Source organism: Anas platyrhynchos, chromosome 36 (assembly GCF_047663525.1).
Source record: "Anas platyrhynchos isolate ZD024472 breed Pekin duck chromosome 36, IASCAAS_PekinDuck_T2T, whole genome shotgun sequence".
NCBI classification, from domain to species: Eukaryota; Metazoa; Chordata; class Aves; order Anseriformes; family Anatidae; genus Anas; species Anas platyrhynchos.
Window position 1 is genome coordinate 3,571,177 of NC_092624.1, and position 24,222 is coordinate 3,595,398.

Below are 24,222 nucleotides of genomic sequence, written 5' to 3' on the forward strand. Positions count from 1 at the left end.
GCTGTCAACCTGGTTTAACCACAACACCTGTGTACCTGTTGCTGTAATAAATTGCACTTAACTGCATTGTTCCTAGTCATGATAGTTCTCATTAAACATGACTAGATTAATGGTGGTTACATGTTTTTGGTGAATCCGTGACCGTGGTAGTTCAGTGCTCTGAATCTGATCAGACCCATATTGGTTAATGTGTTATTGGTGAATCTGTGACCATGAAAGTTCAGTACCCTGAATCTGACTGGATCTGTAACGATAAATTGGCTACACCCCTTAACGTGACAGTGAGGCTGTGCAGAAACTAAATGAGATGGGTCAAAGGCCAACCAGAACTCAATCTGGCTGCTGACGTTAAAGACAATGAAGTTTGTTTTAATATATACTTAAAGAAGAAAAATAGAAGTAAGGAGAATCATAAAATCATGGAACCATAGAACCAAAGAATTATAGAATGTTTTGGGTAGGAAGGTACTTTCATCATTTATCAGCAGTCCATCATTTATCAGCAGTCCTGGCTATCAGGGGAGGTCCCACTCGACTGGTGGCTAGCGAATGTGACGCCCATCTACAAGAAGGGCCAGAGCGCAGACCTGGGAAACTACAGGCCTGTCAGTTTGACCTCAGTACCAGGGAAGCTCATGGAGCAGATCCTCTTGAGAGTCATCACGCAGCACTTACAGGGCAAGCAGGCGATCAGGCCCAGTCAGCATGGGTTTATGAAAGGCAGATCCTGCTTGACGAACCTGATCTCCTTCTATGACAAAGTGACACGTTGGGTGGACGAGGGAAAGGCTGTGGTGGTGGTCTACCTTGACTTCAGCAAGGCTTTTGACACCGTCTCCCACAGCATTCTCCTCAAGAAACTGGCTGCTCTTGACGTGGACTGGCGCACGCTTCGTTGGGTTAGAAACTGGCTGCATAGCCGGGCCCAAAGAGTCGTGGTAAATGGAGCCAAGTCCAGTTGGAGGCCAGTCACTAGTGGCACTCCCCAGGGCTCGGTGCTGGGGCCGGTCCTCTTTAATATCTTCATCGATGATCTGGACGAGGGCATTGAGTGCACCCTCAGTAAGTTTGCAGATGACGCCAAGCTAGGTGCATGTGTTGATCTGCTTGAGGGTAGGAAAGCTCTACAGGAGGATCTGGATAGGCTGCACCGATGGGCTGAGGTCAACTGCATGAAGTTCAACAAGGCCAAGTGCAGGGTCCTCCACCTGGGGCGCAATAACCCCAAGCCGAACTACAGGCTGGGAGATGAGTGGTTGGAGAGCTGCCAGGCAGAGAAGGACCTGGGAGTGATGGTGGACAGTCGGCTGAATATGAGCCAGCAGTGCGCTCAGGTGGCCAAGAAGGCCAACGGCATCCTGGCTTGTATCAGAAACAGCGTGACCAGCAGGGCTAGGGAGGTGATCGTCCCCCTGGACTTGGTTCTGGTGAGACCACACCTCGAATACTGTGTTCAGTTTTGGGCCCCTCGCTACAAGAAGGACATCAAGGTGCTTGAGCGGGTCCAGAGAAGGGTGACGAAGCTGATGAGGGGCCTGGAGAACAAGTCCTACGAGGAGCGGCTGAGGGAGCTGGGCTTGTTCAGCCTAGAGAAGAGGAGGCTCAGGGGCGACCTTATCGCTCTCTACAGATACCTTAAAGGAGGCTGTAGTGAGGTGGGGATTGGCCTGTTCTCCCACGTGCCTGGTGACAGGACGAGGGGGAACTGGCTAAAGTTGCGCCAGGGGAGTTTTAGGTTAGATGTTAGGAAGAACTTCTTTACTGAAAGGGTTGTTAGACATTGGAACAGGCTGCCCGGGAAGTGGTGGAGCCACCATCCCTGGAAGTCTTTAAAAGACATTTAGATGTAGAGCTTAGGGATATGGTTTAGTGGGGACTCTTAGGTTAGAGGTTGGACTCGATGATCTTGAGGTCTCTTCCAACCTAGACATTCTGTGATTCTGTGATTCTGTGATTCTGTGATTTAAAGATCATTTCATTCCAACCGCCCTAACATGGGCAGGGATACCTATCACTAAACCAGGTTGCTCAAAACCTCATCCAAGCTGGATTCAATCTTTCTGCAGGCTGAACAACCCCAGCTATTTCAGCCTGTCTTCACAGGAGAGGTGCTCCAGCCCCTTGATCATCTCTATGGACCTCCTCTGGACTTGTTCTAATACTTCTGTGTCTTTCTTGTGCTGGGGGCCCCAGAGGTAAACACACTGCTCCACGTGGGGTCTCACAAGAGCAGAGCAGAGGAGAAGAATCCCCTCCCTCGACTTACTAGCTACGCTTCTTTTGATGCATCCCAAGATGTAGTTGGTTTTCTGGGCTGCAAGTGCACATTGCAAGCTCATACCAAGGTTCTCATAATCCAACACCACCAGGTCCTTCTCATCAGGGCTACTTTCAATCCATTCTCCACCCAGCCTGTATCATTGTACTTAGGATTGCCCCAGACCAGATACAATACCTTGCACTCGGCCTTGTTGAACTTCATGTTGCTCAGTTGTTCTTCCTCTGTACTCCAGTGTTGCAACCCCATGGAAGAAGGCCACCAGATTTGTCAGGACTGCAAGGGATTTTCAATCCTTTATTGGACTGGGGAGTGGGGAAGGGGGCAGGGGGAGAGGAATGGGTCAACATAGTGACAAGAGAGAAGAAAAAGGCTGGAATAGTTAATGCCTTCTTTGCCTCAGTCCTTAGCAGCAAGGCCAGTTGTTGTCCATGTACTCAGCCCCATGACCTGGTAGATAGGGGCACAGAGCAGAATGAAGCCCTCATAATCCATGAGGAAATGATTACTGATCTGCTACTCCACTTAGATATATGCAAGTCTATGGGGCCAGGTGGGAAGGAGCTGGTGGAAGTGTTTATTGAGCCACTTTCGCTCATTTTTCAGCAGTCCTGGTTATCAGGGTAGCTCTCAGTTGACTGGCACCTAGAAAATGTGACACTCAGCCACAAGAAGGGCAGGAGGACAATCCGGGAAACTACAGGCCTGTCGGTCTGCCCTCAGTTCTGGGAAAACTCATGGGGCAGATTATCTTGAGTGTCATCATGCAGGGCAATCAGGCCTAGTCAGCATGGGTTTTCCAAAGGCAGCTCCTGCTTGAGGAACTAGATCTCCTTTTATGAGAAGGTTACATGCTCAGTTGAAGAGGGAAGGGCTGTGGATGTGGTCTACCTAGACTTCCGTAAAGCTCTTGAAACCATTTCCCACAGCATGCTCCTGGAGGAGCTGCATGCTCAAGGCTTGAATTGGTGTAAACTTCATTGGGTTAAAATCTGGCTGGGTGGCCAGACACAAAGAGTCGTGGTGAATGGAGTTCCATTTCAGTTAGAGGCCAGTCACTAGTGGTACCACCAGGGCTCAATACTGGGGCCAGTTCTCTTCAATATTTTTATTAGTGATCTGGGTGAGGGGATCGAAAGCACCCTCAGTAAGATTGCAGATGAAGCCTGGTTAGGTGTAAGTGTTGATCTGCTCAAGGGCAGGAGGGCTCTGCAGAGGCATCTGGATAGGTTGGACCAATGGGTTGAGGTCAACTGTAAGAAGTTAATCAAGGCTAAGCACTGGGTCCTGCACTTGAGGCAAAACAAACTCCTGCAACTCTACCGGCTGGGGGGGACAATGGCTTGAAAGTCTGCCTGGAGAAAATGGACCTGGGGGTATTACTAGATAGCCATGTGAATATGAGCCAGCAGTGTGCTAAGGATACCTAGAATGCCATGAGCATCCTGGCTTGTATCTCACATAGTTTGTCCAGTAGGACTAGGGAAGTGATATCCCTCTGTACTCAACTCTGGTGAGGCCGCACCTCAAATACTGTATAGTATATAGAATACTGAATACTACTCACACAGTGTTGGAGAGTATCCAAAGAAGTGTAGTGAAGCTGGAGAAGGGTCTTGAAAACAGGTCTCATGAGAAGCAGCCGAGGGAGCTGAGGTTGTTAAGCTTGGAGAAAACAAGGCCCAGGGGAGAACTTAATGTAGGTAATTTACAACTACCTTACTGGAGTGTGTATCAAGGTGGAGATCAGGGTCTTCTCTAAAGCACCAAGTGATAAGTCTGGTGGAAATGGTCTCAAATTGTTCCAGGGAAGGTTTAGGTCAGATATTAGGAGAAATTTCTTTACTGAAAGGGCAGTGAAGCATTGAAATAGGCTGCCCAGGGAAGTGGTTGAATCACCATCCCCATGGGTCTTCAACAAACATAGAACTTAGTACTTCTGAACCTGAAGATGGGACCTTTGGGACCAAAGTCCACAGTAAGCAAAGATGCATCCTGGTTTGCATTAAAAGTAGCATGGCCAGCAGATCAAGGGACATGTCCCCCTCTTATCTGCCCTTGTGAGGCCTGACTTGGAGTACTACATCCAGATGGGGGTGGAAGGGAGAACTTGAAAAAGATGGTTGATGAAGGCAAATAAAGGAGAAAACACACCATTTGAATGCCATGACACCTAAGTTGTTGTATCTTGTCTTGTGATTCCTATCCTCCTGAGATCTAATATTTGCATTTTCTCTTTTTGTTGGACTGAAAAAAAAAACAAATTCAGCCCCTCTTACTACAGCTATAGTCTTTTCAGTACAATAGGTGTGAGGTCCTTGTCTAATATCACCTTTCATTTCTTTGCAATACAGGTTTCTAATAATTTTTAATAACCACAAGTTTACCAACTGTTAAGTGTGGTTTGTTACTAACTCTCAGTGGTTTGTTACATAATCTCATGGTGCTCTTTTGGTGTTGAAGACTCAGATCAAGGCAGTTGCCAGCAGTTTGACATCCTTCAGAGAACACCTTGGCTATTGGTTTGAAATGCAAGACGTTCTAATAGGCAAGGAGCAAATGAACAGAGACTAGATGAATCAGACCAGATACCACCTAGAAACACATATTGGAAGAAATTAACAAACAAGCAAGACAATCTCACCTAAAACTAGACAATTCTGCAGGCACATTTAGATGAACTTCCTATGGCTACTAGCACTCTACACCTCATAAAACTACACACACATTGCAGTGCTTCTCCCTCAACAGGCATCCACGTGCCTCTCTGTGAAATGCCTGAAAGAGTAGCTGCCTGCAAATCCTGTCCTGTGAAATAGCAGGTAATCAGAACCCTTTTACTATTCTGCTACTTGCCTCATGCACAGCGGACAAGTGCAGGAAGTGCTCCTATAAGATATGGATGACAGCTAGGAATGTAGATGTAGTGAGACTCTAAGTAGAGTTCTTGAGACCAAGTCTGCCTATATTACTAGGCACGGCTTCCAATATCAATGGAACAAACCATGGGTTTATTCCCTTCTCTCTAGCTTGTTTGTGTATGTTTTGGTGACTCTCCAATCGCAATAAATAAACCATCCTGTGGATAGCCATCCTGTGTGTGTGTATATCTCAGTCCCTCAGTATCCTAGAATCTCCTTGATGATTATGTTTCTAACAACAACTTCAGAATGAGCACACACACTCACTTAGTTCTCAACAACTACTCCATACCAAGAATTGCTGAAAACTCTGGAGGTAGTTACATTAAGTTCAAATATTAACACTTGTTAATGATCTTATCTTGTAAGAATATTCCTACTTCTCTAAAGGGCTAAAGGGCTTGAACAGAAATTCTACTGCCCTGGCTGTTGGAGGCTGTGGGAGGAGAAGCAAGACAGGTTGGTATGAGGTTGCCATAGGTCCTGGTCTTCGCTAGGACAGTTCTCCTTCTTCCTAATCATTTCTACGGTGCTGTGTTTTGGATTTAAGATAAGATTAATGTTCATAACCCTCTGATGTTTTAAATGATGCAAAGCAGTGCTCACACTAAGTTGAGGATTTTTCTGCTTTTCTGTTGCCCTGCCTGTGAGGAGGATGAGGGTGCACTAGAAGCTGGGAATGGAGACAACAAGGACAGCTGACCCAAACTAAGGAAAGGGATATTCCACAACATCAAGTGAACAATCTAATCTGGAGAGAGTTGCCCAAGGGGGCTGCAGTTGCTCACGGACTGGCTGCTAGTGAGCAATTACACCGTGCGTCACTTGTTTTCCATCATTCTTTTATTTCTATTAAACGCCATTTCAGCTCAGGAATTTTGCATTTCTGTTTCCAGATTCTCTCCCTTGTCCCATGTCAGGGAGGGACTGGGCAAATGGCTGTCTGTTGCTTAGCTGCCTGACAGACTAATCCACAACACAAGTTAATATTTCATAAAATTACCATCAAAAGTCCAGGAAAAGCAATCTAAGAAACCCTGATAAGTGTTACAAATGACTTTTGTACTTTAAATAGTTCCTTGAGGGGAGGTATGATGTGGCAATAAATACCAGAGGATTTCAGATAGGGCTTTCAATCATTGCAAGTGGCAATTCTTGTCAGTTTCAAAAGAGGACAGTCTTCTCTTATTTACAGAAGACATCTAGAACACAGCTGCTGACATGTTACATCTAGAAATCACTGCTTGCATAGGCGACTCAAAGCTTCTTAGACCTAATTCATAAATTATTCCGAATCTAGAAGGTCCCTTTCACCACGGAATGTTCTACGGTGTTCCGTAAAGGGAATAATAGAAAAAGGCAGATATGGCCCTATCTCGCCAACAGAGGCATCCCTAACAATGCACAATAAAGAGGCTTCTTTTCAAAATGCAATTTGTCTCCACGGTAATATCAGAGGGGCAAGCCATTCCTGAAAGTACAGCTTTCTTGCTCTTAGTGACCAGTCGTCTTTGGGCAGTAACCATTCGTATGTTATCTGTGCTAGAGGCATATTCAAGATAACTCCAAGCACACATGTCATGTATGACCTGCAACCTTTCTTCCTCAGATTGCCTGCAGGCATTCCTTAAAGAGAGTCACAACACTAAGTCTTATCAAAGGGTGAGATTTCCAAGTGTGATAAAAACTCTTCTGCCACTCAGGTGCCCAAGTGTCAACATTTTTTTAGAGCCCTCTTCCCTGTAATTGTGTAAAGTCCAAGGGCACTGAAGGCTGCCTGTAACTGCGCCGTCATACTGCAAGTGAAAGCCAGTCAGGTCAGGAGTGACACAGATGAGACGAGGATTTTCTGAAGGTACGTTACAGCATTTTTGTATATATCCACAGTTATTCTTTAAGAATGTATCACTCTGTTGTACCATTTCCAGGAAAAAAATCCCTGAAAATGTAGAGTGTGCTATTGTAGAGCTTAAGGATATGGTTTAGTGGGGACTGTTAGCGTTAGGTCAGAGGTTGGACTCTATGATCTTGAGGTCTCTTCCAACCTAGAAATTCTGTGATTCTGTGATTCTGTGATATGTTACCTTTGGTCTTCCTTCTTGGCTATCGGAAAATAAATTAATGATTTGATATTGAGAAGAACTTCTTTACTGAAAGGGTTCTTAGGCATTGGAATAGACTGACCAGGGAAGTGGTTGAGTCATCATCCCTGGAGGTCTTTAAAAGACGTTTAGATTTAGAGCTTAGTGAAAAGAAAGATGGTCAGAAGTACACACACACTTGTTATCATAGGTTGTTTGTCTGTGACAAAAAGTAAGCCAAGGCATGGCAAGGCATGAATGCAAAATCAATGAGGGGAACTATTCTTTCCTCTTTTTCTCATAGGGGATTTCTCCCTCCAAGAGTCAGTTCACCTTGCAGAAAAGTTTCACTTGCTCGGGGTGGGTACTCCTGTTGCAGAGGAAGACACTGCTTGAAACTGTGTTTCCACAAAGTTATTTTCAAGTCTTTTTGTCAGCTGTTTGTGGGAGTTTCTGTTGCTTTCAGAAATACTGAGGTGGAAACTATCATACCTCTGTGGTGCTCTTTCCTGTCATGGTTACTTTGGGCATTAATTGCCCTGAGGCGCACTTAAGTCTCTGGGACTTAAAGTATCTCCATGAGGAGAACATGTTTCTCAGTGTCCTTCCTGAGACTGTGTGCAGAGGTTTACATGCTTGAGCAAGCAGAGCCACTAAATCACCTGCACGGGTGCAGTTCATACCTCTGCCATGGGGTCTGGCATCTTTCAGGAGGCCCTTGGTTACTGGAGACCTCCTCAGCAGCCTGGCAGGTCTGACTCAGAGATCCATGAGACCTGGACTATGAAGGCTCCTCTTCAGAGTTCCTCATCCTCTCTTCAATAAAAGTACACTTGTGAGCTGAAGCCCTGTTTCCTATGTGATTGCTCCTATGCTTACATTGTACATTTTCATCACTTATTCTTTAGATTAAGGACATTTCTGAAATTGCATCCTCTGGGACTGTGTTGTCGTTTGGGACTGGCTTTCTTTCAAATTTCCCTTCAGATCTGATGCTGTAACTAGGTGGAGTTCTGTGCTGCCTTTTCTGTCTGGAAAATCAATGTTATGATATAGAAATGGTGTATTTTAGGAAATATTTACAGAAGCCAGAGTTCCTACTTCCCCTGCAGGTTGCACAAAGCACATATCAGGAAATCAGAGTTAAGACATGATAAAGAGAAGATTCTTCTGAAATGGCTCGATACCAGTCACCTACATAGAGTCACATACATTCAATTTCACAAACACATCCTTGGAGTTTTATTCTTTGTTAGGAAGGGAATATGCGGGTGGCCTCTGAGGGATGAGACTAGTGTGGGCCTTATGCCAGACAGAGCCTGTTTCAGCCAGTTAAAGATGATGCAAACTGAAGGCCATGGAGAGGAAACATGAAAAGCAGTCCTGGGAGAAGAGCTTATTTTATAATCAGCTACTTATAAAATCAGAAGAGATCAGCTTCCATCAGAACAGAGACATGTCTTTGAACACAGGTTATTGCTGTTTCTTCACAGAAATAAAAGTGGCAGCAAACAGAAGGACCACACTTGAATCAATGCAGGAGGTTGTTTGGAGAGACTCTTTTCTGTGAAGATAATGAAAAAGATGGAGAAGGAACTAGGTAAGCAGAAGAATCCCCAAGAAGGCCTTCAGATCCCTGAACACAAAACCTGGTGCACAGGGAAACCATCTTGTGAACTTTTGCTCAGTGTGTTCTCAAAGGAAGGAGCAGCATGAGCCCCCTGAAACCTTCCCAGCATGGGCTGCTGCACTTAGGCTCTGAGGCACTTCACAGAGCATCAAGGCCCTGAGAGCATAATTGGAGCTCCATGGTAGGACACATTGATCCAAACAAAAGACATTGCTATTACGCCCATGTTTCACAGGACCCTAGGGTTCTTGGGGTGCTGACATGACCTGTTCTTCCCTGAAAGCTGTGCAAATATGTTCTTGTCCTTCCTTCAGGGAACGTCTTGGCTAAATTTTATCTTTCCTATCTTTTCCTATCTACTCCAGCAGAGTGTACTGCTGTGGTGGGGAGTGGAAAGTTTTCAACGAATGAGCTCAGAGGAAGATGCTGGAAGGGGTACCAGGTCATTGTGAGATATCCCCCCTTTGTTGTAAGATAAGGAGGACTGTTTCAAGCCTTTGTGGGACTTCCCTCATACAAATAGTGAAAGCCAAAGGGGTCGTTCTTTGAATTTTTATCGGGGTATTGACCCACTGACTACCGCCAAGTCCTTGTGGATAAGTCAGGGAACTAACCAAAGTAATGATTTCCTGAGGAGCAGCAAGGTGTGAGAGTGGAGCTCAGCTGGGATGGCAACCATGTCATTCAGCTGATTATCAAATCAGAAGAGATCAGCTTCCATCAGGACAGACACTGGACATGCCTTTGAGCACAGGTTACTGTTCAGAACGCCTCTGTCTCAAAGAGCTTGTTCTGGGAAGGGGAAGCATTCAGGTGGCACACAAATAAGTGTGTGCTTAAATAACACCCAGATTGCACTGCCCCCAGGTTTTGGGGCAGTGGTATAGTGTTGCTGGTGGTTTCGTTGGTGGCGGCAGGTTTGGAGTAGGAGTGATAGTGAGGGAAGGGGATGTGGCAGGAAGACTGAAAAGTGGTGGCTGGATGTGGAGAGGCTGGATCACCAAGTAGCCCTTCCTGATTTGGTGAGGTGCAAGGATTGGGCTGGTGACAATGATCCCTGCCAGAGTCAGAGGGATGCTAGGGGTAGCTGGAAGGGGCGTGACCCAAGACCTCCCTCAGAGGCTTCTGCTGTGCCGCATTGAGGTGGACAGTCCCAGAAGGCACTGCCTTCTAACTCATGGGTCTTGACGTGACTTGTTTTCTTCTTCTCTGGGGTGCACGGTGACTGTGCAGAGGAGCTCTGAGCAATAGAGGGTGAGTCTTTCTAATTGCCCACAAGGATTCCCCGAGGCGATACAGGCCTTGGAAGTGGCGAGTGACAACAGCTGCACCAGCAATGGCAGCTGCCCCTGAACCTGCACCATGATCGAGTGAGCCAGTGTGCCAGGGTCAGAGTTCCAACTGGTGTTCCCTACCTTTGGATTTGTCGTAGAAATGCCTGGTGGCCGCTAGAGAAACAAGGGACATTTTTAACACCAAACTCTCTTTCAGGCGCTAGCTCTGCAGCTCCTCAGAAGGCAGACCCGGTGAGAAGGATGAAGACTCCCCATGCAGGTGAGGATGAGGCTTCATGCACGCTGTCTGGAGGCAAAGGGAAGCGCAGAGGCTGGGAGCAGTGCACTTGTCTTGGGGTGAATGAGAAGGGCACTGCTGGGTCCCTTCCTCTGCTTCCCGGGGTCCCATCCTACCTTGAAATCCCCAGTGCTGCTTCACATATCCTACTTCACTGCTGGGAAGGTCTCCAGCAAGGCCAGCTTCCATAGATTTGGAATCTTTGGAAGGGCTTCTCCAGAGGTTTCCACCTCTCTGGCCACACTTTGGGAGAGGTGGTGTCTCCCCTGTGCAATGCAGACAGTTCTAGCTCGGTGGGCACACAGGGCTCGGGCATCCTCCGCCTCCGCCCGCTCTCTTTGTGCACTTGCTGCTCCTTCTGGGATGGCTGCTGGTGTGGCACACTGCCAGAGAGGAGGAACCTGGGGAGGTCTGTCATGCTAAAGGCCCACCCCAGCACTGTGCAACCATTGCTCTAGGAGAAAGCACAGTAAGCCTTCTCCATGGCCTGTCCCGAGCACAAAGCAGTCCCTGCTCTGCCTTCAGCTTTACCTGTGCACGTGTCAGGAATGGTCATGCCCTTGGAGAGAACCCATCATAAGGAGGAGGGGGGAGTTCTGATTAACCCTCGGGGTGGACCACCATGCAAGAGGAACACCAATGGCAAGGAAGAGCTCTAGCTTTTGAAGGCATATAGGAGATGAGAGAAGAGGGTCGGACGTCTCTGCACATGGGTGGAAGCTGCCAGACGGTGAGCGAAATAGTTGCTAGCCTTAGCAGAGATGCCTGCTGACCTATGCCGTGTTCTTGTCTGGAACTTTCGCCTTCCCCCACACATCCCTACAAAGTCCTGGATGAAGCACCTGTTTTTGACATCGTACACGTCGTATGCTAGCCCAGTGTACGGCTGCGATTGGTAGTGGAAGCCTTTTGCACGATGAGCTCGTGTGAAGATGCTGGGCAGTTGGCATGTCATTTCTCTTGTTCCTTTTCACTCAGACAGCAAAGGAGGAATCTCTCTCCTTGGCGTGAGGGTCCTATCAAATAGCCAGGTCAAGGCTGTGGGTGAGATTCAATCACTGCACCAGCAAGGTAGTGGACTCTTCCATTGTAAACCATCTTTCAGGTAGGAGCTGCCCAAATGCTCTGCTCTCCTATACAGACAGGGGAAGACTCAACATCAAAATCTGTTCCATTGTGAAACCATCCTGTGAACTTCACTTAAGCATGTCCAAAATGACGGAGTAGCATGAGCCCTCTGAAGCCTTCCCAGCAAAGACCATGGGCTGCTGCACTTCATCTCTTGGGCAGCTTACAGAGCCTCACAGCCCCGAGTACATGAGTGGGGCTGCATGGTAGGATAAATTGGTCCAAACTCATGGTGTTGTTATCAGGCCCACATTTTCTGCCAACATTATATGTTCTTCCCCAAAAGCTGTGCCAATAATTTCTTGTTCTTCTTTTGGGTAAGGTCTTTTCTTAATTTCCTCTTTTATCTCTTTTCATGTGAACATTATGCTAAGAACTTGGGACCAAGATCCGCAGTGTCCAAGAGCTAATTGGTTTCTTTCAACGTTCAGGTAAGTATGCAGGATCCCACTCTTCTTTACTGTGGTATTCTTGGGGAACATCTAAGGTGGGTTGTATCACTGTGGACAGAAGTGAGCTCCTCTGGAATCTACTCCTCTGAGCTAGTTTGACACAGAAGCCCTTCCAGTCCACAGCAGACTGAGACTGAGTCCACTGAGACTTTGGGAAGGGATGGATTTGATCCTAGGGGCACACCTCAATGATTTTAGGCACATCCTATTCCAGCAGAGTGTATTGCTGTGCTGGGGAGTGGAAAGCTTTCAAAGAATGGGCTCAGAGGAAGATGCTGGGGGGTGGGGTGGGGGCAGGAACGGGTCATTGTGAGATTTCCCTCCGTTGCTGTAGGCTAAAGATGAGTGTCTCACCCTTCTGTGAGACTTCCCTGTGACAAGTAAGGCAAGTCACAAGGCCTTCCTCTGCCCAGGGAAGCAATGCACATTCTTCACCCTATCCTCTCTTGCAGTTGCTATCTCTGGAGCTCCTCATCTTACAGTCCCTGGTGGAAAGAACATGACTCCCCATGCAGGTGAGATCTTGTCTTCATGGATGCTGTCTGGAGGCAAATGGAGGCAGAGAGGTTGGGAGTAGTGTACTTGTCTTGAGATGTGTTAGAAAGGCTGTGCTGGGTCTCTTTCTCTGTCTTCTGGGTTCCCGTCTTTCATTGGAGCCTCCAGTGTTTCTCCAAAGTTTATACTATGGAGCCAGGAAGGAGTCAAACAAGGGCAGCTCTCTTAGAAGTGGCATCCTCAAAAAAGGTTCTCCAGAGATTTTAAAGTCTTTGGCCAGGCTTTGGGCCAAGTGAAGTCTCCCCTGTCCAATACGAATTGTTCTAGCTCGTTGAGCATAGAGGGCTCGGGCATCCTCAGACCCCTCCCAGCTGTGTTTGTACACTTGCTGCTCCTTCTGGGCTAGCAGCTGGTGTGAGGCATTGTCAGAGAAGAGGAATGCGTAGAGGTTTAAATATAATGTCTAGCCTTCATACACTGTTTTAGACCTGGTGGGTAGCTAAAAACTACACGTTTGTTCCCTTGTGTTCCTCTAAAAGTTTGAAGAAGAAAAGTGGAAAAATAATAGTGAGAACGAAAATAAGATGAAAGAAAAAATAGTTTAATATGAAAGACAAGTGCTGCAAGAAAAAGCAAAGCCAAATAGAGAGGTCATTCACTACTTCTAATTGGTAGGCAGTGGCAAAGCAGTGATCTCTCAGACGTTATGAGGACTCCCTTCTCCCAAAAATTCAGTATGCCTTGCGTGGAAAAAACATCTCTCGACATATCTATGATTCTTTAAATCAATATCCTCTCCCACTTTATAAAGAAGAGTATCTCCTTCATATGTGACAATGTCAGTTTCTCAGTGGCTCCCCTCTTCCTTTGCAGGAAGGACCGTTGACAGAAACAGGAGGGCGCGGGGAGACTTGGAGACAAATAACAATGAGAAGCTGGCTGTGTTGCAGAGCCAACTGGAAGTCTCACAGCACGCAGCCCCACCTCTAGAGGAACTGGCCAACACCCAGACTTCCCTGCAGGCAATCTCCGAAAAAATGCAATCTCTGATGACATCTTTGCAAAACATAGAGGCATCTCGAAAGCAAGATGCCTCAGAGATCCTTGAGATCCTCAGAGCAGAGATGCAGGCTAAAATAAGCAATGATTTGGAGGCAGCAAAGACGTCGTGGTCCGAGGAGAACCTGCTGGAGATAGACAATAAACATGGTGAGCACTACAATCTCCAAAGAAGCCTTTGACCTGTGGCTTAACCCCGGTGGGCAGTGAAACAGTACACAGATGCTCCCTCATGTTCCTCTAAGAGGATGGGGGAGGGAAGTCGAAAGGTAATAGTGAGAAAGCACATGAGTTGAGATATAGGCAGTTTAATAGACAAGGGAAGATATATGCCGCAAGCACAAGCAAAGCAAAATTCAGAAGCCATTCACTGCTTCTGACTGCTGGGCAGATGTTCTGCCATCACAAGGAAAGCAGGGCTCCACCAGAGGCAATACTTCATGGGGAAGACCAGTGCCAAAACTGTGAATGTCTCCCCTTCCTCCTTCTTCACCCCAGCTTTTATTGCTGAACAAGGTGTCGTATGGGATCTCTTTGGGCAGCTGGGGTCTGCTGTCCTGGCTGTGTTCCCCCACTGCAGCTTGGGCACCCCCAACACCGTCCCTGGCAGAGCATGATGACAAGCAGAGGGGCCCTTGACCGTTGGGAAGCACTGCCCAGAACAACTAAATCATCCGCCAGTTAACAACAACTTTTTCATCACAAATTCAAAACACCATGTCGTACCAGCTCCAATGAAGACAATTAACCTATGCCAGCCAAAAACAGGATGGCCTCTGAAGGCCAATGGTGTCATTCGGTGACACCACTGAATGAGCTAGTCTCCGGAGTTCCCCCCATGGTTGTGAGAAGGACAGCCCTTTCTTTGGGAGAGGTCTTGTGTTCCACTCCACTGACACAGCCCCATGACGGGGTACTGCTTGCTGATGGTAAGGCTGTTTCTTGTCTGCCTCCCCTTTAAAGAGATTTGGCTTGGTAGTTTATCTGTGATGCCTGCACGTGGTGAAAGTTGCAGGTGGGGTTCTAGGAACATCCACCTCCAGGCTCCGACACCGTCCCTCTCTTTCTCACTCACATTGCTCATCAACAAAGAGTCATCCCACCCATGGACCACAAATCCTGCCTGGAGGGATGCAGTGGAGCAGTTTCTACCCTCCATCCCACCCAGCTACACGCTGACAAGCCTTCAGGCAGGATCCCGGAGCCTCTTCTCCTTGCCCATCCCTCTGGAATTCAGTCTATGCAAACCAAGGCTTGGGCGGTGCAAGGACCTTCTGCGTTCTGTCCTCCTCCTCCATCCAGAGCCCAAATAGCACGGACTATGGAGAAGGATTCACTTGTAAGGGAGAATGCTGTGAGGGACTGAAAGGCCTAGGAAGCGACTGTAGGGGAGGGAACTAGTGTTCAGTCTTTTGGTAAGCCCCACTTCTCTTGCAGTGGCTAAGTAGTGCCCTCTCAGCCCTTGTGCAGATTCCCTCCTCCCAAAACGATCAGTATCCCTTGTGTGGAAAAAACATCTCAGGAACTGAACGTTTCATGCTACAATGAGAATCCACCTTCGCATTGAAATGATAAGAGCATTTTCTCGGACTTTTCTAAGATGAAGTGCTCTCCCCCTTTAGAAAGATAAGGATGCACTTGCCAGGAAGCAATGTCAGTTTCTCAGTGGTTCCTCTCTTTCTTTGCAGGAAGGACCGTGGACAGAAACACCGCAAGGGCGCTGGAATCCATGCGGGACGAGGTGGAGAGGATTCTGACTGAGAAGCTGGCTGTGTTGCAGAGCCAACTGGAAGTCTCACAGCACGCAGCCCCACCTCTGGAGGAACTGGCCAACACCCAGACTTCCCTGCAGGCAATCTCCGAAAAAATGCAATCTCTGATGACATCTTTGCAAAACATAGAGGCATCTCGAAAGCAAGATGCCTCAGAGATCCTTGAGATCCTCAGAGCAGAGATGCAGGCTAAAATAAGCAATGATTTGGAGGCAGCAAAGACGTCGTGGTCCGAGGAGAACCTGCTGAAGATGGACCGTAAACAAGGTGAGCACAGTAATTTGTAAGCAGGCAGACTCCCTAAACGCCAACATTATCCTTTAGAGACATCTTCCAGTGAGAAAGCCCTCACTTTCTAGTAGAATGGGATCAAGAAATACAGCCCTTTCTTTGGGGGAGAGTGTTCCCATGTGTCCCTCACCTTTGAGACAATTCCAATGCCTATATGGTCTGCAGGTTGTAAAGGTCCTTCTTCTTTCCCACTTTTTTGAAGGGAGTGTTTTTTGATGAGCTCTCAGTGATCTGTAGCTTTGGTGAAGGTCTCTGTTGGGGCTCTAGGAACATTGACCTTAACATCCCACTACTGTTTCTCCCTTTCACTTACTCATGTTCCTCATCGACATAGAGTCTTCTCTCCCACAGCCCACCAAATGTGCCTGGAGAGAGACGGAGTAGGGCAATTCCTAGTCTCCATTTTACCTGGAAGACCTATCAGGCAGGATCATAGGGTGTCTGTGTTTTCTGTATTCCTCTGGCACTCAATTCATACAGGCAAATGTAAGGGAAACATAGAATCAAAGAATATCCCGATTTGGAAGGGACCCATAAGGATCATCAAGTCCAACTCCTGGCACTGCACAGGTCTACCTGAAAGTATAGACCATGTGTCTAAGTGCACAGTCCAATCACTTTTTAAATTCAGACAGGTTTGGTGAAGTGACTACTTCACTGGGGAGCCTATTCCAGAGGGCAACCATCCTCTTAGTGAAGAACCTCTTCCTGATGTCCAGCCTTATCTTCCCCTGCTTCAGCATAACACCATTCCTGTGGGTCCTATCACTGGTGTTTAGAGAGAATAAGTCACCTGCCTCTCCAATCCACCTCGCGAGGATGTTGTAGACCGCAAGTAGGTCCCCCCTCAGCCTCCTCTACTCCAGGCTGAACAGACCCAGTGACCTAAGCTGCTCCTCATACGTCTTCCCCTCTAGGCCCTTCATCATCTTTGTTGCCCTCCTCTGGACACTCTCTATAATTTTACATCCTTTTTTTACTGTGGTGCCCAGAACTGCACACAGTACTCGAGGTGAGGCCGCACCAGCGCAGAGTAGAGCGGGACAATCACCTCCCTCGACCAACTAGCAATGCCGTGCTTGATGCACCCCAGGATACGGTTGGCCCTCCTGGCTGCCAGGGCACACTGCTGGCTCATATTCAACTTCCTGTCAACCACAACCCCCAGATCCCTTGCTGTAGGGATGCTCTCCAGTGTCTCATCGCCCAATCTGTATGTAAAGCCAGGGTAGCCCAATCCCAGGTGCAGGACCCGGCACTTGCTTTTGTTAAACTTCATGCAGTTGGTGATCACCCAGCTCTCCAATCTGTCCAGGTCTCTCTGAAAGTCCTTTCCACCCTCATCCAAGTCCACAACTCCTCCAAGTTTAATGTCATCAGCAAATTTGCTCAGAATAACTTATAGTCCTGCATCCAAATCATTTATAAAAATGTTGAAGAGGACTGGCCCTAAAATGGAGCCTTGTGGGACCCCACTAGTGACCATCTGCCAGACAGATGTGGCTCCATTAACCACAACCCTTTGAGCCCTGCCCGTCAGCTAATTGCTCACCCATATTATGATGTTTTTGTTTAGCTGTATGCTGAACATTTTATCCAGTAGCATCCTATGGGAAACTGTGTCAAAAGCCTTGCTGAAGTCCATACAGATCACATCAGCTAGTTTTCCTTGATCAACTAGATGGGTGATCTTATCAGAAAAGGAAATAGATTTGTTACGGAGGACCTACCCCTCAGGAACCCATGTTGGCTGGGACCAATGACTGCATTTTCCCCCAGGTTCACCTCAGTAACTTCAAGAATCATCTTCTCCATAATTTTACCAGGCACTGTCGTGAGACTGACAGGCCTGTAATTGCTAGGGTCTTCTTTCTTACCCTTCTTGAAAATTGGCACAACATTTGCCAGCTTCCAGTCCACTGGGACCTCTCCAGATTCCCAAGATTGTTGAAAAAAATAATTGAGAGAGGTCCCGCAATGACATGAGCCAGCTCTTTAAGCACCTGGACCCATGGACTTGTATGGATCCAGGCAGAGCAGCAAATCCCGCACATGTTCTGGGTTTGTTGGGAGTTTGTCATTCCCACCATCATGGTCCTCCAATTCAAGGCACCCACAATTCACAGAAGGAATTAGCACAGATTGTAGCAGATTTAGATTGTAGCTATTGCCAAATTAACCAGTGAAGCAGGGCAACTGGTGAGAAAAGAAACTCAAGGAAAGAGAACACCATTCCCTGGGAAGAAGGGAACTTGAAAGAACTGTTTATTATTATTATTATTATTTTATTTTATTTTATTTTACTTTATTTTTCATTTCAGTTAACGCCCAGAGGAAGACTGGTAAGTGTGGGTGTTCAGTATATAATGTCCATAGATGCCCATGGAATCAAGCTCCATCGTGGAATGCGGACTGTGCGAGGGTTGGGCCTCTCCTGGGCACCTGGGCTTTATTTTTCCCCACTGTTCTTTTGGCATGACCGATGGGATTTTCTCATAATGTTAAGGATGCTATTTCAGAATGGGTTCCGTAGTGAAAGCTCAGTGGCATTATGTCTGAGAGAAGACTATAAGCATGAAACTGTGAGGGAAAGCAAAACCAGGGAAGGGGAACACTGTCCCCTGGGAAGTAAAGAGCAGCTGGGATCCTGTCCAGGTGTGAGCCAGAAGGGAAGTGTAGAGAGGTTTTGGTGGAGACATGGGACCCATGTCTCAGTGCCCAGGGTAGTCCTGCCTCTGTACGGGGGTTGGTGGAGGTTGAGTGTGGGGAGAAGCAGAGAGGATAGTGGGGTGAGGATCTCCCAACATTGGAGCTGGATGCTATACTGCCCAGAACCCAGGGATCCCTTGTCCCCCCTGCTGGCAGCAGCTCCTGCCTGGCACAGCCCTCATTTCTCTTCCTTCTCCTCACTTGTATTTGCAGAGGAGCTGCAGGCACCAGGCAGGATGCAGGGGGATGCAGACATGATGGGTGAGTGCGTGGCGTGCAGCTCCCATGCCTCTGTGCATGGGGCAGCAGTGGCTGGGTGCAGGTGCTGGTGGAGGATGAGTGTGGCTCGCTGAAAGCTTCCCATTCTCTTCCACCAGACCTTTTTTGGGACAGGATACTAAGCGTTGTGTCTTCCCTTCTCACTCTCTTCTTGCAGAGTCCCTGAAGAAGGAGAACGGTAAGCATGTCTGTCTGCCTGAAGGCCAAGCACAACAACTGATGTGTAGTTTTTTGGGACATGGTATAGTGGTCCTGTGTGGAGGAGTCTTTGGAACACAAGCAAGAGTGAGGGAAAGGGATTTGGATGGAAGCCTGAGAAGTGGTGGCTGGAGCTGGAGAGCCTGGTCCAGTGAGCAACCCTGTTTCCTTTGGCTGGATTGCAATCCCTGTCAGTGGAGACACCTGTTTGGAGGAAGCTCTTTGCTCCCATAATCTTGATGTTTAACTTATGGATACTTTTTAATTTTTTTTTAATTTCTAAAAAATTTTCATTGACCCTGACTGCATGTAATTGGAAAGATTAAAACTGTCACTAAAGTTAAGTGGAGGGTGGAAGTATCAGGGATGGAGCAATCCTGGTCTATTTTTGTCCAAGCATGCAATCAGAGCAGATACTGTGATGGTCTTATACCTTTTCGGACCTCATTGCCTAGTGGGCTCCCTTGTGAAAGCTCAATGATCTTGATGCTGAGCCAAGGCTTAAAGCAGCACCTCAGGAGAGCAAGTAGCCCCAAAGACAGTGAACGCCAAGCTCTGGGCCATAGAGGACTACTAGGTTGAATTAATAGTGTGAGGAAGCAAGAATGTGTAGTAGTGCTGTGTTAGGGCTATTGCAGTTTCTGATGTGCAACAGTCTGGCCAAGGAGAGCTGCTGTGTCCTTCAGCACCTCAACAGCTAGCAAAGGCATGAAGCTGTCATAGCCTTACAGGCAGCAATGTTGCATGCTGTGTGTGCCAGTCAGGGCTATTGCCCTGAGATATGGTGAGCAGCCTGGAGGATAGTGGGGTTTTTCCAATGTTGTCTCTTGATGTTTTACTGCCCAGAGTCCAAGTATCTTTCAGCTTCTCCACAAGCTTTCTGTGTGGCAATACGGTCATTGGAGATCATGAGGACGGCTTTTCCAGGCACCTGTCTGTGCCTTGGTCTCACTGTTCCATTTGGTGCTCTTTAGCTTTGGCTTTGCCAAGGCAGTGCCCCCTAGCCACTTGTAGACTGTTTTCACATTTTTTGTTTTGGTGCTGCAGGGCTCCACTAACAGAAACTGTGGACTTCCTGATTATCTATGCCTGATGTATGTAAACAGTTGTTTTCCCCGCTTGATTTTTTCTTCTTTACCATGGAAAGTTAAATAGCATTCTGATTAGCTTTCTAACCTGTAGAAGAGACATGGTACTGTAGAAGAGCATGGTCTTCTACCAACAGCATAGGCTGTTATATAAGTCATTGGACACTTGTTCTCCTGAAAAACACCGTTTGCATCCTTTTCTTGTTTTCCACAGAACTGCTGCATGCACAACGGTACAAAGGTAAGAAATGAGAACAAAACTTGCTGAATTCCACTAATTGGATCTTCAATGCAGTTCTTTAAAAAATTTGCCCTTCTCAGGTAACAGTTCCGAAACCAAAAGCATAACAGCAAAATTTGTTTCCGAATCTCTCTTATTCATTTGGTGTCCTGGAAACTCTTCAAGGCCATTGTTTACTGCTTCTGGAACGTAATATAATTTCTTCTCCAGAAGAAACCATGTTGCACTTTGAAAGGAGAGGCTCATTTCAGGGTGTTTAGCTCCAACATTTCTACTGCCAAGTGTGTGCTAACATGGTGTATGTGCCAGTCTTGACCAATAGAATTTCTCCCCATTCTCATACAAGAGGATGCTGTGGTCCTAGTTTTACTCAAAGACAAGTTCTGTGTTTAAGCATGCCTCTTATCTGGTCATCACCTCTATACAGCTCCAGTGATTAAGGCAAAGGCTTGTAATCTCCTTACATTCCTTTTTGAAGCTACATGCTATTTTCAAGGAAGTGTCTCCATGAGTGTTAAATTTGCTGAATATTGGCCTCTCTCTCTGTGTGCCATCGATGGGACATAAAAGGGACATAGGAGATCTGGGATGGCAGAAGGTGGGGGGGTCCTGGTCAAAGCAACTTCCTATCAAAGTGGAGATCAAGACATGGTAGGAGAATAATAAATGCAAAAAGTCAACCAAGAGAAAGCTTCAAAGCAGTGATCTTTTTGCTCTTTCCTACTTAACAAATTACTTGACTATTGCAGTTGATGTCACCCTTGATGCTGACACGGCTCATCCGAGGCTGCAAGTGTCAAAAGACGGGAAGAGTGTGATTGACACTGGTGTAATCAGAAGGGTGCCCAGCAAGAAGGAGAGATTTGATTCCCACACCTTTGTGTTGGCAAAGGAAGGTTATGCATCTGGGAGACTCTACTGGGAAGTGGATGTTGGAAAGAGGAGAAACTGGATCTTGGGTGTTGCCCAGAAGACTGTGACACGCAAAGGCACTTTGGTTCTTTCTCCTCAGAATGGCTTCTGGGCCATAGGGGTGGCAGATGGGCAAGACTATTGGGCTTACACAGATCCTTGGACCCGTTTGACTGTGAGTGGTAGACCACGTAACATTGGGATCTTCCTGGATATCTCAACCAAGAAGCTGTTATTTTACAATGTCCACCAGAAAAATGCTTTGTTCACTTTTTCCTTTGATAGTAGCCACAACCAGGAAATGAAGCTCTTTCCTTTCTTCTCCACAGGTTCCACTGCAACACAGGTTGACACTGAGCCTCTACAAATAGCCCAGGGGTTTGATGACAATGAGAAGTGAAGGGACAAAGTGAGAATGCTCAGTTAATGCATGGCTGAAATCCATAGCCTTGGTTCTGACTACGTTGTATTTAACCCCATGCTTTTTGCCATCAAATTAAAACCTACAAGCTAATTCAAAAAAGATGGTTTCACCACTACTTCCTAAGCCTTCTCTGATCCGTTTCTGTAGGAAGACCTGGATTTCTGGTCACTGATATACTTGTGATACATATTTGTGCAAAGCTGGTCTACTACCACTGTATTATCTGCGACTATAGAATCACAATGAGTTCTCATACAAACACAACCTTTCCCAATATATACAAGTACAGTTTCAAGGGTTTCATTAGGATGTATCTCAAAGTGGCAAATATTTTGCTCAGTGTCAAGACAAATGTCTTGAGATTCCAGAGTGTTACTTTCACAGATGAAACCTTTTTGTTCACACACAATACATGCATTTACATCAATTGTTTGCCACTTTCCTCCCCTTTGATGGGCCCATACTTTATGCTCTTTAGGATAAAGTATAGTTCCACTATGATTGAGTCCTAATGCAATGATTGGATATACATTGTATATGGGGGCATTACTTATAGTAAGTATAAAGGCAAAAACTTTATCATTTTCTGCATAATGGGTAAAGTTGACTAATTGCCACCATGCTTGAAACTCTTTTTCAAATTCTGAAGCATTATCCCAAATCAGTCTTCAAATTTCAGTGAGCAAAGTTTTTCCTTCTCCCTCTCTAATAATAGCTGCTGCTACAGATTGTATCCATAACTGCACTTGGATGCAGCTCAAGGGAAGGGAGGTATGCCAAGGGCATTTACAATTAATTGATGATCATTTTCCTCAATTTGTTCCCAATGGGGCAAAACATCTTATAGAAGCCATTGATTTGCTCCTAAGGCCAATAAGGATGATTTTATTGGTTGTTCCAGTTTCCTTAGGTCATCTGTAGTAGCAGTTAGTCTACTCATTAGGACCTCAGCATCAATGCTATTTAATATACCTAATCCTGTTCCCAATAACCTAGTTGCATCCTGTGGCCCTTTTTTAGGGACCAACTAGGGTCAAAGAGAATTTGTTGTTGAATTACGTAAGGGCCTGTATTGAAGATGGAAGGAGTTAGACCAATGGGAGTCTGAGTGGGTTCATTTTCAAATATCTGCAGGGGCAGAGGCTTCTTATCCTTTGACCATGAATTCAAATAGTAATTCTGTGCCTCTGTAACCTCAGAGACAGTTTCAGTTATTTTGGAAACTGTCTTCTTTTCAGTCGTCCGATTATAAGTGGATCGGTTAGTTATTCGGCAACCAATTTGTATTGTCTGTCCAGACATGGCTTGAAGTTCAGCCATTCTTAGAGAATTGTTCCAACTCCATTCATCTTTTGAAAATATTTTGTTTCCATGTAGAACTAAAGTAGAGAGATTTAGGTCCTTTCTGTTTTGAGATGTTCCAGTGACTGTGCTTGTCCTGGTTTCAGTTAGAACAGAATTAATTTTCTTCCTAGTAGCTGGTGGAATGCTGTGTTTTGGCTTAGGATGAGAAGAGTGCTGATAACACCCCGATGCTTTAATTGTTGCAGAGCAGTGCTTATACTAAGCCAAGGACATCTCAGCCTTTTGCTCTGTCCTGCCAACGGGCAGGCTGGGGGTGCAGTAAGAGCTGGGAGGGGACAGACCCAGGGCAGGTGACCCAAACTAGCCAAAGGGGTATTCCATACCATCTGACGTCATGCTAAACAATATATAGGGGTGGCTAGCCGTGGGGAGGGGGCCGGACTGCTTGGGGTTAGGCTGGGCATCGGTCAGCGAGTGGTGAGCAATTGCATTGTGCATCACTTGTTTGTACATATTATTATTATTTCACTATTATCACCATTGTATTATTATTGTTATTATTGTTATTATTATTTTGTTATTATTATTTTCCTGTCTTATTAAACTGTCTTTATGTCAACTCACGGGCTTCACTTTCCATTTCTCTCCCCTGTCCTAGAGAGGGAGGGGGGAGGGTGAGCGAACGGCTGCGTGGTGTTTAGCTGCCGGCCGGGTTAAACCACGACAGTCTTTTTGGCGCCCAACGTGGGGCCCGAAAGGTTGAGATAAAGGCAGATCTGACCAGAGTGTGTTAAACTAAAATTGGTGTAAGGATTAGACCTGCTTAATAGTCACTTGTCATGATGCTGATTGCTTTAATCTCAACTCTGCTGCGCCTGTTTTCCAAATTGAGTATTATAGTACATTATTTTCCGTATTTGCTCTCTGTCGTGTTGTTTATCCTCTCCGGGCCCTGGTTTCAGATCATTATGGTACTGTGTGTTGTAGCAATGGCTTATGAGACGATGAAATATCTTGTCATGACTCTAACTTGTTATTTGTATTCAGTAACATCGTCGACTCTGTACTTTGGAAACTGTATCTTGGAAACTATTATCAATTATACCTATTGTTTTTTTTCCATTAGGGAGTCAATCTGTGGAGGGAAAGGGGAGGATATTTTTTGTTATAAATGGCTCAGGATTCAAATTAGGATTAAATAAAAAAATAGGATTTATTAAAAGAATATAAAGGAATAGAGGTAAGCAAACAGCGCTGGGTGCACCGGGAGTCTCTGCTCCACCAGGACGCACACCAGTTACATCAAGCAGCTGATTTTTATGCACCTAGACTAATACATATTCATTACTACTTCTAAAAAAGGAGATTATTATAATTAGCTTCCGGG

At 46.3% G+C, this 24,222-nt stretch overlaps 1 protein-coding gene across 2 annotated transcripts in view; it reads left to right on the forward strand.

Moving 5' to 3' along the window:
* LOC119715016 (uncharacterized) overlaps positions 1-23,454 on the forward strand; it is a 31,405-nt gene extending 7,951 nt beyond the window's left edge. The window contains exons 1-12 of one of the 2 annotated variants that reach the window (XM_072032154.1): positions 6,918-7,054; positions 8,774-8,880; positions 10,402-10,464; positions 11,985-12,041; positions 12,515-12,577; positions 13,431-13,766; positions 15,305-15,655; positions 18,001-18,021; positions 18,602-18,649; positions 18,825-18,845; positions 20,168-20,194; positions 20,944-23,454. In XM_072032154.1, the coding sequence (XP_071888255.1) occupies positions 8,856-8,880; positions 10,402-10,464; positions 11,985-12,041; positions 12,515-12,577; positions 13,431-13,766; positions 15,305-15,655; positions 18,001-18,021; positions 18,602-18,649; positions 18,825-18,845; positions 20,168-20,194; positions 20,944-21,506 (1,575 nt within the window). In that variant the 5' untranslated portion in view covers positions 6,918-7,054; positions 8,774-8,855 and the 3' untranslated portion in view covers positions 21,507-23,454. Of the gene's footprint in view, positions 1-6,917; positions 7,055-8,773; positions 8,881-10,401; positions 10,465-11,984; positions 12,042-12,514; positions 12,578-13,430; positions 13,767-15,304; positions 15,656-18,000; positions 18,022-18,601; positions 18,650-18,824; positions 18,846-20,167; positions 20,195-20,943 lie in introns of those variants that run through there. The other variant, XM_072032155.1, reaches the window with a different exon arrangement.
* The last annotated feature ends 768 nt before the right edge of the window (positions 23,455-24,222 follow it).